General features: G+C 46.3%; 1 protein-coding gene across 43 annotated transcripts; it reads right to left on the bottom strand.

Moving 5' to 3' along the window:
• Positions 1-1,386: 1,386 nt before the first annotated feature.
• On the bottom strand, positions 1,387-17,187 carry LOC145523920 (uncharacterized). 43 transcript variants are annotated; one of them, XR_014067154.1, is made up of 8 exons: positions 17,141-17,187; positions 10,877-10,997; positions 9,419-9,567; positions 8,805-9,025; positions 8,101-8,178; positions 6,846-6,934; positions 6,439-6,644; positions 1,387-2,440 (listed from the first exon to the last, which is right to left on the bottom strand). XR_014067154.1 is itself a non-coding variant. In XM_081535192.1 (6 exons), the coding sequence occupies exons 3-6, from the start codon at positions 8,579-8,581 to the stop codon at positions 2,412-2,414; spliced, it is 408 nt and encodes a 135-aa protein (XP_081391318.1). In that variant the 5' UTR covers positions 8,582-9,025; positions 9,419-9,567; positions 17,141-17,187; the 3' UTR covers positions 1,387-2,411. The 43 variants fall into 43 exon arrangements, 3 of the variants coding, with proteins under 3 accessions (XP_081391318.1, XP_081391484.1, XP_081391398.1); XR_014067116.1 differs by having other exon boundaries at positions 1,387-1,659; XR_014067269.1 differs by having other exon boundaries at positions 6,439-6,588.
• Positions 17,188-17,243: the final 56 nt, after the last annotated feature.

Here is a 17,243-nt window from a genome sequence, read left to right as displayed (position 1 = left end):
TTTCTGTTGTTTGTTTAATGCTCATAGTACAGAGGAAGGAACAGGCTTAGTGAGGTGAAGCTTCTTGCCCAGAGCTGCGGAGCTGCAATTTAACCCTGGTGCTTGAACTCCAGAGTCTGGTTACATCAGCACAGAGAAGTGAGTTCTAGAAGTTGAATCATCATTTTAAATCACAGTTATGGGCAGGATGGCATAGCAAGTAAAACATGGCCTTTGGTATTAGGAAGACCTAGATTTGAGTTTCAGCTTTTCCAGTTACAGGTAACATAAACTGTTTAACTTACCTATTGAAAACCTTGGTTTCCTCTATAAAAGTGGGAATAGTAGTAACACCTACCAGTAGGTCTTGGAAAGCTGCAGCACCCAGCACAGAGTAAGCCTCAGGGGAATATGTAACAACACACGCATACATGCATGCTAAGTTGCTTCAGTCGTGTCCAATTCTTTGCCACCCTACGGACTGTAGCCCACCAGGCTCCTCTGTCCATGGGATTCTCCAGGCAAGAATACTGGAATGGGTTGCCATGCCCTCCTCCAGAGGATCTTCCCAACCCAGGGATCAAACCAGTATCTCCTGCGGCTCCTGGATTGCAGGCAGATCCTTTACTGCTGAGCCACCAGGGAAGCCCAGGTAACCACACACCCATACCCATTAAGGTCAGTGGCACTGTGAACACAGGTGTGGGCCCACAGAGGCAGGAGCAGATGCTGGAGTGTGGCTTCTGTGATGTGCCAGCTGTGAGCCCTTAGGTAAATGACAACCACCTAAGCCTTTCATTCCTGCAGTGGAAGGAGAGAGTGACAAGACTGCTCACAACAGAACCAATATAATCGGGATGTCGGGACCACACAGAATGGGTGTGAGGAACCCATCCTGCATTTTTCAAGTCACTAGAAATGCTGCTCTGTGGCTCTGGAAACCCTGGTTGGATTTCTCCCCTTTTGAGCACAGCCGCCTGCACGTTTCACATAGTTATAAGCAGCGGAGGAAACAGAAACCCGACCTTCAAATTTCTTATGTGCTCCAGGGGGAAGATGGGACCAACAAAAATAAAGCACTCATTAAAAGCAAGATGACATGTCCGTATACACACATACTTGTAGATAATCACTTGCAGCCATGCGGAGACCCAGGCAGAGGCTGCGGGATTTTGCTGGAGTGCTGGGAAAGACATGTGGGAAGCTTTCTGGAAGGAGGGGCATTTGGGAAAGGGAAGGGAGGGCCCCCTAGAGCAGGGGGTCAGGTTCATTTCCTTCTCATCTTGTACTTCCTGCATCCAGCACACAGTAGGTGTTCAACACATGCTTGCTGAATGAGAACAGGAAGTGGAGAGAGGGGGTTCCAGGCAGGGGAAGTGAACAAACAGGACAGTGGTGACTCAGAAGGAGGGCAGATGCTCCACTAACCGCTGAAGGCATGAGTTTATTTGTCTTTAAGTGTTTTCTGCCAAGGTCTGGTCCACAATACGTCCGGAGTCAGAGAGAGAGAGGAGACGACCTTCTACCTATGCAGTGCTGGTGTAGTCCACCTTCATGTGTCCACCATCATGTCTGTTTCTTATCTTTCTTCTCTCACCCCTTTTTTGCTTTGTGATGCTGGAAGGGTCCCTACAAACCACTTTTCACAGACTCTGGTGACAGCTGGCTCTCTGTGAAGTTCTGCCAATAGGAGGCATTAGAGGAATATTGGGAGGTGAGAGAAAAGAAGGAGAACTTCATTTCTGACTTTCAGTTCCTGTTAGTGTCTCTCCAGCAACAGTAGACAGTGGACTCCACTTCCCAACCCCTTTTGACACTCCCCGAGGCCCCTCACATGTCCCTGTAGAGAGTCCAGAGCCTACCATCAGCCATGGCACCTGGGGAAGGGCTTCTTCATCCACTGAGCGTCAGACAGCCCCTGGCACCTCCTTGGGGATGTGAGCATCTGTCAAATCTCTCACTCTCCTCAGTGGTTTGAGAACTTCAAGGGTCTGACTGTGAGCAACACAGCTGGCCCCCAGGACCCCAGTATGTCTTGTGAGACCGACTTCCAAGGTCATAAGCTCTGTTAACCACCCTCTGTCCCTTTTCTGCTGACCTCAGGTATTATTAATCTCTGGGTTACCTCAGCATCCTCTTTTTGATCTCTCACTTGTGTAACAAATTCTTTTATTAAGCCCCTTTGTTTTGAAATATCTGGTGTGGTTTCTCTTTCCCTGACTAGATCCTAACTGATAGAGTAAATTTATCAGATCACGTAACCCCAAAGTCCAGCTTGAGAACAGTCTCCAGGCACAATTTGTTCCAGAGGGACTGAATCTCATTAGGGCTCCTTTCTGTTCTCTAACATTTTCTCAGCACTGATCTGTTCTGTCTGTATATTGTCTTGAGGATGGCTACCTTCCAGGTAGCAAAAATTGGCTGTGGCACCTTCATTCCTCATAGAGATAAATCATACTGCCTGTGAGGAAAAGAGGATGTGTTAGTCCCAGATTTTTAAACTAGAGTCCTGAGCTTCACTCTGCTTACACTGGCTTTAGCCATTTGCCCAACACTGAACCAATAACTGTGGCCAAGACCTGGGTCCATTGATTAGCTAGCTAGATCACATGTTCTGTTTCTAAAGCTGGTGGTGTCAACTTCCATAGAGATACAGGGCTTACCATTGGAAATCAGGGTTTCTGGGAAGTGATGGACTGATGCTGATGAGATCAACAGACACCTGTGCCCTGAAACTCATCACAGATTGTACAGGGCAGCCCCACTTTCATATTTCTCTCATTTTGCAAATACAATGCCTTTTCAAATATAAAACAAAATGTATAGTGATGGCATTTTAGGTATTATACCTAAGGGACACACCTGAAAGAAATAACTGATAAGCTGAAATCCATTAAACTTAAAAACTGAAGGACAACAGTTGATTTATTCACTTGAAGGACACTGAATAAGAAAACAAGTCACAGGTTGGAAGAAAATACTTGCAAGGGCATGTGTGAAAAAGCCTGCCAAGCAAAATTTACAAAGAACTCTTAAAACTCAACAATAAGAAAACGAACGATCCAATTAAAACAAGGGATTAAAGACCTTAACAGACACTTCACCAAAGACAAACATGTAGGCTACAATCAAACATACAAAAATATGCACGTCATTATCACAGAAATGCAAATTAAAACAATAGTGAATACTGCTACATGCCGACAATGTTAGAATGGTCAAAATCCAGAACACTGATGCCAAATACTGGTGAGGACATGGAGCAACAGGAACTCACATTCTTTGCAGGTGGGAATGCAAAATGGTACAGCTATTTTGGAAGATGATTTGACAGTTTCTTACAAAACTAAACATACTCTTAACTATTCAATCTAGCAACTGTGCTCCTTGGTATTTACCCAAAGGAGCTGAAACCTTATGTCCACACAAAAACCTGCATATGAGTGTTTATAGCAGCTTTATTCATGATTGCCCAAACTTAGAATCAACCAAGATGTCATTTAGCAAGTGAATAAATCAACTGTTGTATATCCAGGCAGTGGAAGATTTTTAGCACTAAAGAAATAATTTATCAGTGGGACTTCCCTGGTGGTCCCGTGGCTAAGACTTTGAGCTGCCTATGTAGGGGACCTGGGTTCAGTCCCTGGTCAGGGAACTAGATCGCAAATGCCACAACCAAGAATTCACATGCTGCATGCCACAATGAAGGTCAAAGATCCCAAATGGCCACAACTAAGACAACAACAACAACACAGACGCAGCCAAATAAATAATTAAAAATAAAATAAATATTTTTTTAAAAAAATTATCAAGCCATGAAAAGACATGGAGGAAACTTAATGCATATTACTAAGTGAAGAAGCCAACCAAAAAGGCTACACACTGTATGATTCCAACTTAATGACATTCTGGAAAAGACAAAACTATGGGAACAGTAAAAATATGAGTGCCAAGAGTAGGAGACGAGGGATGAAAAGGCAGAGCACAGATAACTTTTAGGGGCAGTGAAAATGCTCTGCACGATACTATAATGGTGTGTATATGTCTTTATGGGCTTCCCCGGTGGCTCAGTGGTAAAGAATCCTCCTGCAATGCAAGAGATACAGGAGACATGGGTTCAATCCCTGGGTTGGGAAGATCCCATGGAAGAGGGCACGGCAACCCACTCTAGTATTCTTACCTGGAGAATCCCAGGGACAGAGAAGCCTGGCTGGCGTGCAGCAGTCCACGGGGTAGCAAAGAGTCGGACACAACTGAAGCGACTAAGCACAGCACAGTATAGCACGTATATCTTTATACGTTTGTCCAAGCCCGTAGAATGTACAACAACAAGAGTTAACCCTAAGGTAAGCCATGGACTTTGGATTTTGGGTGACCATGTGTCAATGTAGTTCATCAACTGTAACAAGTCTACCACTGTGGTGGGGCATATTGGTAACGGGGAGACCATGCATGTGTGGGAGCAGGGAGTATGTGGAAAATCTCTGTCTCCCTCTCAAATTTAACATGATCCCAAAACTGTTCTGAAAAATTAATCTTTAAAATAAATAGAATAAAGTGTGTATACCCAAGTGAAACTTGATTTCTATTTCTTTTTCAAATATCTTCATAAATGAGAAATAACCCTTCGGTTAACATGTGTCCCAGTGTAGGTTTCAAAAGCGGAGTTCCAAAGGCCCATGAGGCAAACACAGATCGGGGAGTTCTGAGCCTCAGATAAGTTGTCTCCACTCCTTTGTGGTCAGAGAAGTGATAAGGAAGATGCTGAACAACCACAGTTTCCAGGAAATACTTTTCTATTTTTAACGTACATGAATTCACATTCATTGGAAACAACCTGAAAGGGTTCATTTCTATCTCATCGACAACAAGCTCACCCCAGGCGCTCGGGAGTTTTAAAGATAATATTAATAGATGAAAACCACCATCCTCCAGGGTCAGCTGAAAATATCCCCTGATATTGTTTAGACCCTCTAGTCCTCCTTAGGGACCAAACTGTTCTGTGAAATAAGACTATATGATGTTCTTTTATTTTGTTTTTCTTCTCTCTCTTTTATTTCTGATAAAAAGAATTAAGACCCAGGGAGATCAATTGGTTTGCCCAGGGTCACACAGCAAGGTCAAGATGCTGACTAACTTCAAACGTGAGGGCACTGGCTCCTAATGTCCCAACACAAGGACATCTTGTTTCCAGATGACCTTCACTCTCTCTGCAGAACCCCAGGAGCTTGGGCAGCATCCTTTCCAGGGCACCATTTAATCATCACAAAATGCTCTACCAGGAAATAACATTAATGAACCCTTGTGCAGCCCTTATTGTGTTCCAGGCAGTTTTCTGAGCCTTGTACAGTGGTTACTTTATTTAATCCTCAGACAGCCTTCGGAGGTAGATGCTATCAGCAGCAGCATCCACAGGGTACAGATGGGGATACTGAGGCCCTGGCAGGTTCAGTAAGTGGTCCACGATTTCTCTACCAGCAAGAGTGAGCTCTGAGCTGGGAACACTGGCAGTGGGCTCCTGGAATACTACATTACCTTTGAGACTCAAAGGGGAGAAAACCAGCCTTGTCAGAGGAAAAACAAAATAAGCTGAGGGAAGGCTGGAGGCAGGCAGTGGAGAGGGACAAAGGGGAGGATGGTGTGAGGAAAACCCTCCTCACAGAATTCTTGTGCTTATTGACCCATAAGCACATTTTCCACCTGAAAGTTTTGCTCCAGTATTCTCATTCCCTCTTAGTCAAAGTCCTAGACTAATCCTGGCCACTCCAGGCAGCCAGAAAGAAGGCCCATGTCACAGGGAAGGGCCCAAATGTAGCGTCCCTGTTGCTCAGGAGAAGATGACTTTGTTGGGGAATATCAGTCACTGAACAGTCACTGGGCCCTCCAGACGCGCCTGGAGCTGCAGCACCTGTACTGTAGCCAAACAAACCCTCAGGAGTCACAGCTGCAGTGAATCCACTGCTGGAGCTGCTGTCATGTCGAGACAGTAATAAGAGCTCCAGAGCCACAGCATCTACCCAGGGGATGCATTCACTCAGATCACCAGACATCCCACTCGTCTGTGATGACTGAAGAACAACTTTCCATTCCCCTGATCCAATCTCACTCTCAGGGAAGATGCTGGAATGCAGAACATTTCCTCCTACATTCTATTCAGCACTCATTGACTGAGCTCCTTCTGAGTGTCCGGCACTGTGGTGGGAAACAGACTTTCTAAAATACATGGAACATGACCCCCAGCCTGCAGGAACCCAGGCCCTGGAGACAAACTCTCCCCCACCTCCCTGATATAACTCAGGTGATACAGGCTGTGATAGGCGGTGGGTTCCACGTTGCTAGACCTTGTATCTCTATCATTTAACATTTTCCAGCACACAAGCCACCTAGAAACACACCCCACCTGGCCATCCCTCCTGTTCCTGGATGAACCCCTAACCTGGTCAAAGGCCCCCATCTCACCAGGTTGCATGTTCCCTAGGAGGCTGGATCTTGAACATGGCTTCCAGGGTCCTGCCACTGTCCATAGCCACCACCTCAGGCATGACTCCAGGCTGCCCCAGGACAAAGTTCGGCTCAGCGTGGTGACTGGCAGGCAAGTCCTTTGGACCCCTGGAAACCAGATGAGTGTCTCCATTTGCTGATGCCTTCTTCTCGTCTTACCCTGCCTGGGGGGGAGAGTGTGGAGGCACAAGCCTGATCACTCATATACATTTATTCTACCTGGTCCAGCTGGGCCCGAGCCCCGGTGTACACCACGCACAGGCTAGTCTATGAACTAGAAACTTTCAGCCCTCTGGATGCCCCTCCTCATCCTGCAGAGTCTTGGGCCCAATATTAGTCCCCCTCAAAGCTTCGATGGCAGTTACCTTCAACAGAGCCCACTTCAAGAGATGATCAGTTTTCTTAAGAAAATAATCAACGGGCTTCCCTGGTGGCTCAGTGATAAAGAATCTGCCTGCCAATACAAGAGACATGGGATCAATCGATAATCTGGGAATATGCCACATACCACAGGGCAATTAAGCCCGTGCACCACAACTATGCTTTAGAGCCCAGAAGCTGCAGCTACCGAGCCCACGTGCTGGAACTATTGAGCCCACTACTCTGCTGCAATTACTGAAACCTGTGCACCCTAGAGCCTGTGCTCCACAACAAGAAAAGCCCGTTATAAGAAGCCTACACAACAACGAAGACCCAGCACAGTCAAAAATAAACACATAAACATTTTTTTTTGAAAAAAGAAAATAATCAACAATTTTACATGACAATTTAATTCTTGGTAAGGTAAAGCCAAAATTAAAGCTGGGCATTAATGAAAAAGCCTTAATGAATATTTACAGTTATATTCCAAACATGAACCTTGTTTGTTTTAAATCACACGCTTCTATTAATTTTTTTAATGGAGAGCTTTAGGTATTTATTGGGTGCACTGGGTCTTGGTTGCTGCTCTCAGGCTTTCTCTAGCTGTGGCGGGCGGGCTCTACTCTCTGGTTACGGTGCACAGGCTTCTCATTGTGGTGGCTTCTCCTGTTGCAGAGCAGAGGCTCTGGACGCATGAGCTTCATTAGTTGCAACACAGTTGCTCATTAGTTGTAGCTCATGGGCCCTAGAGCATGCAGGCTTCAGTAGCTGTGTTGCACAGGCTTAGTTGCTCCGTGGAATGCGGAATCTTCCCCCGGCCAGGGAATGAACCCATGTCTCCTGCATTGGCAGGTGGATTCCTATCCACAGGGCTTCCCCGAGACCTCAGTTGGTAAAGAAGCTGCCTGCAATGCAGGAGACCCTGGTTCGATTCGTGGATTGGGAAGATCTGTTGGAGAAGGGATAGGCTAACCACTCCAGTATCCTTGGGCTTTCTTGTGGCTCAGCAGGTAAAGACTCCGCCTGCAGTGCAGGAGACCTGGGTTTGATCCCTGGATTTGGAAGATCCCTTGGAGAAGGGCATGGCAATCCACTCCAGTATTCTGGCCTGGAGAATTCGGATCACAAAGAGTCGGACATGACTGAGCAACTTTCACTTTCACTTTCCTACCCACTGCACCACCAGGGAAGCCCTAAATCACAACACTTTTAAAAACGTTGCTCAGAAAGCACAACTGTTTAAATACTCATGCTCATTACCTGATACCAGGCTTCTCTTTGCTCTGTATCCTGGGACACCCAGAGCACTCTGTGCTTGGCTCCGGAGCTTTCTTCAGCCTAAGTGTGGAGAGAAAGTTTGCCCTCTTGGTCTCAGCTTTAGGGAGGGCTTTTATCAGCGAGAGTTTCTGAAGGCAGCAGAACAGATGGGTAGAGGGAGTCGGGTCCGGGGCAGGCCCCTGCCCCTTCACTCACGAGGGGTGTGACTTTGATAAGGCTGGCCTCCCTCAGAGAATGACCTGGAGACACAGACATGAGCACACACAACCCATCTGCTTGGTGATAGGAGGAAACACCAGGAGGGGAGGAAAGAAGTGAGAAAGGGAAAAGAGGGAAGCCATCCCACCATGTCTTAAGGAGCAGGTTACCTCAGAGACCAACTGAGGATTAATCCCACTGGGACTCTGGGGAGATGTGTAGTGCTGGCCTCAGAGATGTCCCAAGGCGGGGGTGGTGGAGCCATCAGCTCCCATCAGGCTGCTCCCAGGGCTGTAACTCCTCAACATGCCTGGCAAGGCTGGGCTAGTGCATATGGCCAGGGAGCCCTCAGGAAGGGCCTTCCACTATTTATAATAAGAAGCCATGAGGTTGACAGTACCCAGGGCTTAAGGGAGGGCCAGGGACAGTGCCTTCTACAGGCCGTAGAAGGAGACATTAAGAAGAATCATAAAAACGTGAATGCTGACTTCACTGTATGCTGGAGAACTCAATAAGCTGTGTGAAACCACCATGTAGATGGAAAAGCATCATACAAGTGTTCCATTGGATGTTCTCGACGGTGATGATGGTGATGAAAACAGCAATTCAAGGCTCATTTACTTGCTTCATCTTCTTCATAGGAACCTCTGACCAGAGACTGGGTGCCTGCACAGAGTTTATATCTTTCCTCCATAACCTTCCAAGGCGTCTGCAAGAGATGATATTTCTTCAGCGTGGTGTGTGTTCTCTCGGAGTGAAAAATGAAACCCACCTTGAATCTCACAACTTTCAACAAATAAACAGGAGTGCCTTATTTTATGGTTAACATTTTAAAACTCAGTCTTTGGACAGGTTCTATATCTGCATGGGGCACAATTTTGAGATAGATCAAGAGGAGTACAGTGATACTGTTCCTGGCCCCCACTCGCTTCCTTTCCTGTGTAATTTTAGAGTGTGGGGCTATGTGTTGTGAGTTTATATCAGTTTACATTTATCTAAACTAAATTTTTATTTTTCCTCTTTGTTTTTTTTCCCTAAACAGATGATATCAACACATGCTGTTCTTCACCTGGTTTTTGTCATTGAACACTGCAACACTTACCCATCCATAGTTTTCTCTCTCTCTTTTTAAATAGTTCTATAATATTCCAGACAATTTTTTGCAGCAGAAAATAGTCATCTTCAGCAATCAACAAGCCTGTGATGGGCCAGTGCCATGCACATCACTTGCACACATGATCTTCTTTAGCCCTATAAGCACAAAGACAGAAAGAGAGACTTCCCTGGCAGCTCAGCAGTAAAGAATCTGCCTGCAATGCAGGAGACACAGGAGACTCTTGTTCAATCTCTGGGTTGGAAAGATCCCTTGAAGGAGGGCATGGCAACCCACTCCAGTATTCTTGCCTGGAGAATCCCATGGACAGAGAAGCCTGATAGGCTACAGTCTACAGGGTCGCAAAGAGTCGGACACAACTGAAGCAACTTAGCACACATGCACAGCCCTCTAAGCACAAAGAGGGACTGTAGTTGTGAAAGTGTTAGTCCCTCAGTTGTGTCTGACACTTTGCAACCCCATGGACTGTAGCCTGCCAGGCTCCTCTGTCCATGGAATTCTCAACCCACTCCATGGAGTGGGTTGCCATGCCCTCCTCCAGGGGATCTGCCCAACCCAGGGATCAAACCCGGGTCTCTCAGATTTGCAGGCAGATTCTTTACTGTCTGAGCCACCGGGGGAAGTGACAGTCTCCATTTTATTGTAAGGAACTGAAGCTCATTGAGAAGTTAAGTTCCAGGCCTCAGGTTACACAGCAGCTAAGGAGGAGGCCGACCCTGGAGGTGAGTCTAGTGTGTCCCTTTATCCTCTGAAACACCCTTCCTCTCATGGAGAGATGAGAACAGCCATGAAGGTTGTAAGTTGTTCAGAGGAAGACCTCCATGCCAACTTGGACATTTCTTTGGCAGCATGCCATAGTGCATTTTGTGCAGTTTGCTTTATTTGGATATTTGTATTATTTCCTGCACTTTGGCCTGAAAGGATTCCATCTGAGGCAGGAGGCCGGAGTGAATGGCTGGAAGATGTTCCTTCTTTAAGGACAGGACTGAGAATGTGTGGGTGGTACCAGCGGAGTGCAATGGAGCAGCAGTCCTAGGTGAGCCGAGCGCTAGGGAGGCCCTGAGAGGTGGGCACTGCAGGTGGGGGCTGAGCCTGGGGTAGGAGCTGTGCTGAAACCAGGGAAAGGTCCAGGGCTTTGGGCCAGGGGATGTTGTTAAGGGAGGAAGCTGGAGCTGAGGGAGCTGGAATCGAGAACAGGATGAAAAAGAGGTGTGTCTGGAATCATCTGGTCCACGGCCATGTCTTTTAGGTGGAGAGTCAGACCCAGAACCAAATGTTGGTGTTCACAAGTTCACAGGAGTTCTCCTGATCCTTGGGAGATGCCCTCATGGCTCAGTGGGTAAAGAATCCACCTGCAATGTAGGAGACACAGGAGACATGGGCTTGATCCCTGAGTCGGGACTATCCCCTGGAGAAGGAAATGGCAATCCACTCCAGCATTCTTGCCTGAAGAAGTCCTTGGACAGAGGAGCCTGGCAGGCTACAGTCCACCGGGTCACAAAGAGTCAGATTCAACTGAGTGACTAGACACACACGCTTCTGATCCAGCGCTCCGTCTACTACTCATCTGGAGACAAAAGCAAAGACAGTGTGTGTGTTGGAGGAAGGGCCTGGGGAAAATATATCTGTGCCTAGAACTGTGTGTGAGCCTGCAGCACAGGCTGAGGAATGGAGAGTAAGAGGAACTCAGGGCAAGGAAGAAAGAGGCCATAAAACTTAGAAATCCTTCCAGTAATGCATACAAGTCCCAGGGATTTCCAATCTGAAGCTTTGCCATCTTTAATCCCATGACAATGTTTGACAATATAAATGGTATTCATTTGGGCGGTGGTTGTTAATTTTTACGACCAGCAACTGCAGATTTTGGAGTTCTCTGGCTCTTTGGCAGCTTCACAGAAGTTAGTTCTTCACAGCCTCTGTCATTCTACACATGCCTGCTCTGCACTCATTTGTCCCTTTTCAGATAAAGTTACGCTAAATGACCGAAAGTGGAAGAAAGATGGTTCTCTAAAGACTTTTTGCTAGAATTGAGGCGGGGTGGGAGGAGGAAAAGGTCCTTTCCTCTGTAGTTGCTTAGTAACAGAACATAAACCTAGAGATGAAAAGACCTCCTCACTGGAAGAGCATCTGAGAGTAACGCCAACACAGAGGAAAGCAGAACACAGGGAGTGAGTCCAGTTGATATCTTTTGATAACCTGGATCCGGCTATGCCTGAAGCAGTTTACATCTGGACTTTCACAGTGCAAGAAGCAGTAAATTATCTTTCTTGTGAGATCTACATAGTGATTAAGAATCAGGTTGGCTAGATTTGAATCTTGGATCTGCCACTTACTAGCTATAGAACCTTGGACAAGATGCTTAACTCTCTGGGCCTCAATATCCTCAACAATAAAATGGGATAATAAGAGTATCTATCTCATAAGGTTGACATGAAGATTAAATGAGTTAACACTCGAGAAAGCATTTAGAATAGTACCTGGCAGGCTAGTGCAATTACAAAAAATCATTTGTGTCAGTCAGTATGTTGCAGCAATAAACAGCCCCAAAGTCTCAGTGGTTTAAAACAGCTGTTTTTCTTTTTTGAACATAGGAGCACCCACTGTGGATCAGCAAACACAGTGCTCATTGTACTTACTCAGGAATCTGAGCTGATAGAGCAGCTGCCATCTCTAATGCTGCTGGTCACTGTGATAGAGGGAAAAATTTTCGAAAAGGATACAATGGCTTTTGCCCAGGAGAGGTATATGTCACTCCCACTCACATTTCATTGGCCAAACCAAGTCACTTGGCCACACCTAGCTTCAAAGAGGAGGGAAGGGCAGTCCTGCCATGTTCCCAGAAAGGGCAGCCCTATTGACCACCACATTACTATTGTTACATCATAACTGGTTGAATATTGGATACCTCCAACTGAACGATTGCCAAGTAAATAAGAAATCTCAAGTACCCCCGGTTTTATACTCAGCAAGAGCCAGGTGCCATATGAAGCCATGTTCTTACTAACTCCCTTTTCCCTAATTCATTCCAACCATTTTTAAGTCTGTGGCTCCTGGCTATCTGTCTTTCAGGTGTCAGGACCACGTCACTGATATTTTCAGTGATCCCTTGCTAGCTAAATCCCAGAAAAGTGGAAAGAAGTTGTGTGATTGGTCCAGAGTCACAGGTGTACAAAAGAAAGTACTGAGGGAGGAAAGATGGGAAGGTGTCCTTTGGAGAGGAGAGGTGTTAGGTCAGGTTCACTAGAAGCACAATTGAGATGAGCGTTCAGGAACCTGTGATTAAGCAAGGGAGTTTCTCCGGAGAGAAGAGGAGTGAGGGAAGCTGGAGAGGGCAGAGGCCAGCGCTAAGTCAGCCTGGTCCCATGGGCAGCTCTGGAGTGTGAGTTCTTGCACGGAGCCCATCCTGCCTGGAGACAAGCGACTGGTCTTTGACAGCTTATTGTGATCAGTCACTGGCATCAGGCCACTCTAAAGGGGAGAGTCAACCTTTTGGGCTAGGCAGCTCTTATTGGGTTGGTTAAGGGTGATTCTGGGAGAAGGGGGCAGCTGTGAGGTGCCGGCAGCTGGGGGTGGAGTGCAGCAGGCCAGTCAAGGCGATTTGGATGGGGCATCAACAGCATCTACTAGAAGCTGTGAGGAAAGCACTAATAGGAACCATCTCCCCTTTCCTCCCACTAGTAAAAGTGTGCCTCAGAAGCCTGGAAAATACTGACATTAGTGGGGTAAGAAACAGCAGCCAGTGGTTCCCCATTTATCTCCTAGATTAAATAGAAATTTAACCATCCACCCATATTTCCAGGCCTTTGTCCCAAGACCCTCACAAACCTAATCTATATGAAAAGTCACCTGGAACCTCGATATTTTATGAACAACTTCCATGCTTTTGCTCTGACTCTTTTCCCTCTTCTGCTGAGAGGACACAGGTCCCTCTCCAGACCTCTGAAATTCTATCCACACTTCAAGGCCCTCTCAAATACTGACGACTTCATAAAGCCTTTCCTAATCACTCGACCGGATATGAGCTTTCCCTTCTTTGAAACCTCAGAGCCCTTACTTTCAGCAGTGGGTTTCATTCTACGAATTTGAGTCGTTTGATAAGTGTTAGCCTCCAAATCTTTTATGGACTCTTTAGGAAGAATTCAGTCTTTTTTCTCTTTGCTGCATCTGTCAAACACCTTGAATAATGAAGGCACTTAATTAATATGTGTGTAATTGAATATCTACTTAGATGAGATTAAATGTCCACACATGATCAAAGCTTTTGTCTTATGCACATCACCCAGAGCTGACATTTGCTGAGCACTTCCTATGTCCTGTGGGTGAAGCATTTTCTTTGCATTAGTGATCTTCACCCCATAGATAAGAAACCAAAGCCAAAAGAGGTGAGGCAACTTGCTAAAAGCCACACAGGTAGCAGGTGGTAGATTAGATGAAATCTTAGGTTCGTCTAATTTCAGAGCCCACACTCTTAACCTCTATGAGGGACCTGCAATAGGGACAAATATGACTTGGTATCAGAAGACATGACTGTAAGTGCGGGTTCTGTCACTCACCTTGAGCACCGAGGTGAACAAACCTGAACAGCACTGGAGAAAACTAGAAAGCTGCTCGCCCAACCCATCCCTTTTTCTTCCTGGGTAAAGAACTAGACCAGTGCTGGTCTGGTTTTAATGTGCCTACAATTCACTTGGGGGAGTGGGGACACCAGCAGAAAACACACACACCCCACACACAACACGAAGTGAGAACATCTGTGATAGAAATATGCCCTTACTAGAAAGAAGAAGGGGAGAACCCAGCAGGGGTGGAGATGGAAGTGAGAGAAAATGCCCCAGAAAAGGTTACCACCGAGCTGAGTCTTAAGGATGAGAGAGCTGACCTGGTGCAGAAAAGAAAGGGAAGAAGGACTATTTCAAGTGGAGGGTCAGCACATCGAAGCTAAGGAGGTGAGAGGGTCCCAGAAGCACTTGGGGAGCTGCCAGTGGCTGAATATAGCCAGAAAAGAGAGGGAGGGGCCCCTGGCAAGAGCCTGGCTGGAGAGAAAGAGTACGGATCCAAGAGACATTGCCGTCTTGTACCAAGGTTAAGGGGTCTTCCCTGGTGGTTCAGTGGTAAAGAATCCGTCTGCCAATGAAAGACACATGGGTTCAATTCTTGGGTTCAATTCTTGGGTGGGGAAGATCCCCTGGAGGAGGAAATGGCAACCCATTCCAGTACTCTTGCCTGGGAAATCCCATGGACAGAGGAACCTGGAGGGCTACCATCCATGGGGTCATAAGAGGTGAACGCAACTTAGTGACTGAGCATGCACCCACACCAAGGATAAGGGAGACCACCAAGGACCTCAAGGTGAGTGACAGCGTCAACCTGATCCCTGGAAGTTTCCCTTCTACTGCTCTCAGGGAGACTCTGCCAGAGGGGTGCAGTCAGATTATTTTAAATGAGGAGGTTTCTAGGTCCCAATAAGCCACTTCTTGGGACCTCAGAGCAAACGCTTCTCCCCAGGATTCAGATTGTGGATCCAGGGCATTTCCAGAGTCAGGGAGGCACAGAGCCATATAGCCCATGGGGAAGGACCCCTGGATGTTGAGTAGAAGAGAAGCCTAACAAATCAAAGGGGAATGTGCTGAGACAGCCCTCCACCCCAACACTGCCTCCACAGGATCAGTCTTAGTTATTTCTTTATTAGACCATCATTTCTCAATCTTTTTCCCGATGAGACATACATACAAGGCACTTGACCTTCACCAGCCAGACATATGTCTTTGATATATCCAGAGTTCTACTCATTTCCTAGAGCCATAGTACCTGTGATGAAAGTTACATTCATGGAGGGAGAAGAATGCACTCACTCCAATTCATGAAACAGATAAACCTCACAGAACCCTTGATGCCTTCTCCATGGCTGGGAGTAGATTATAAGCTTGGATGCCAGACAAACTCAGGTTCTTATTTGGACTCCCTCACTTACATCTGTGTGGCCTTGGGTAAGGTGCTTAAACCCTTTGAGTCTTACCTTGCTCATCTGCAAAATGGTTATGATAATAAAATCCTACCATGGAGGGTTTGTCATCAGCACTGGATCTGCTTATGCAATCTAAATTCTTTATGCCTGATACATGGTGAATACTCAATAGATGATAACTTCCTTACTATTAATGTTATCTTATTCTTTTAACAACATTCCTGGGACTTTCTTGATGGTCCAGTGGCTAAGACTCCAAGTTCCTATCTCAGGGGGCCTAGGTTCAAGCCCTGATCAGGGAACTAAACCCACATGCTACAGCTAATAAGAGTTCACATGTCAAAAAAATAAATAAATATTTAAAAATAAAAGCAATATGCCTGACTGGAATACACCACTGAGTAATGACACTGTGTTGCAAATTAATGTATTAGAGAAAGGAAAATCATTTTGTACACATGACTTCTAATTGATTTATCTTACCCTTGAATGTCATCACGCTATTTCTTTCAAAACATGCTGTAATTCAAACTTTGAACTAATTCACTACCCTGCCCCTCTACTCCCCATCAGCAAGACTTTTAACAACTGTTCACAGGTTCTACCCAAAAACTCAATTTTAATTTCCTGTTACAGACCTATCACTTTCAAGATCTGCTGGGTGAAAACCGCCTCAGTGGTGAGGCAGAAGGAGGTAGAAATGGCTGTTTGAGTCCTGCCAAGGGGAGTGTTTGGCCCCCAAACAATCTCTCAGCGGCCCACACACCTGGGCTCCATGTGGCCTGTAGTCTCTGCCTTTCAGAGAACTTGTTTCTTTCTGCTATGGATAGGGGGCAGAAATACCCTGATCAGGACCTCTTCTAAAGGGCTCCCCATCTGAGAAATGGGAACGCTGCCCACCCATCCCTCAAAGGTTGTTGGCAGGTCCCCCAAAGATGAAAAGACAAGAGATTCCACTTTCTGATCTGAGCCAGTGTCACCTCCAGACAGGACTGAGGAAATTGGCTTCAAACTCAACCTGCCAAGCCCACTCTGATCTTCCAGTTTGTCCACTCAACAATAGAGATCACCCTGACAGCATGAGCTTGCCCATCACTCCCTAGGTCAAGAACTCTCAATATTGAGTCCCGTGGCTCAAAGACCAGAACCCTTGCCAGCCCACAAGACAATGGGTCTGGCTGCTTCCCGCTGGTTGTGCCTCACCTGGGGGTCTTTCCACCCTCTGGGCCCAGTCGCGCCAGACTGTAGGCGGTCCTTCCAATCTATGGCTCCCCCACCCACCTTTGCACTTGCTGGCATCTCTCTTGGGGTCTTTCCATTCCCACATCCCACCTCTACTCACCTTCTGCTGTCGCTGTTAACATCACATCCTCCAGGAGGTCATCTTTGACCCCCAAATAGCTCCCATAATCTCAGGGAGATTTAACCTTCATTGGCCCCATCACTGTCTCCCCAGTGGAATAGCAGCTTCATGAGGGCTGTGTTTCGCTTCCCTCATTTTCCCAGCACCTATTTACCATAGTGCCCAAGTGACCATTCTTATATTAATATTAAGGATCTCAAATGAAGAGCTCCATTTTTACCAGGAGAAATAGAGTAGAAGAGTTAGTTCTTTCATTGATGTGATTGTTGTAGACTGAATTATTCTAATGGTAAATGCAGCTTTCCTTATTCCTTTAAAATATTATGCTATCAGGGGTTACTTCTCTTAATCCCTGTGTTCCCTTCATGTCCCTCAAACTCACTCTTTCTTAGGAGCAGCTGTTCATTGCTTCCTCACCCATGAAGTCTCAGATCTTTTTGGTGGTAATTATGTCACAAAGGGGAATCTTCACCGAAATTAAATGG

This window comes from Giraffa tippelskirchi, chromosome 1 (assembly GCF_054371585.1).
Source record: "Giraffa tippelskirchi isolate mGirTip1 chromosome 1, T2T-mGirTip1v1.2.pri, whole genome shotgun sequence".
NCBI classification, from domain to species: Eukaryota; Metazoa; Chordata; class Mammalia; order Artiodactyla; family Giraffidae; genus Giraffa; species Giraffa tippelskirchi.
Note: the sequence above shows the minus strand (reverse complement) of the source record. Positions and strands in the feature narration are given on the sequence as shown.

What these genes read in the sequence shown, in the direction of transcription:
- LOC145523920 (XM_081535192.1), bottom strand. Translation starts at nt 8,581, where the DNA reads ATGGCTCCACCACCCCCGCCTTGGGACATCTCTGAGGCCAGCACTACA. An exon ending in ATCCTCAGTTGGTCTCTGAG is followed by an intron (nt 8,179 to 8,486) that starts GTAACCTGCTCC and finishes CTCCACACTTAG; the next exon opens with GCTGAAGAAAGCTCCGGAGC. An exon ending in AAAGAGAAGCCTGGTATCAG is followed by an intron (nt 6,645 to 8,100) that starts GTAATGAGCATG and finishes TCTCCCCCCCAG; the next exon opens with GCAGGGTAAGACGAGAAGAA.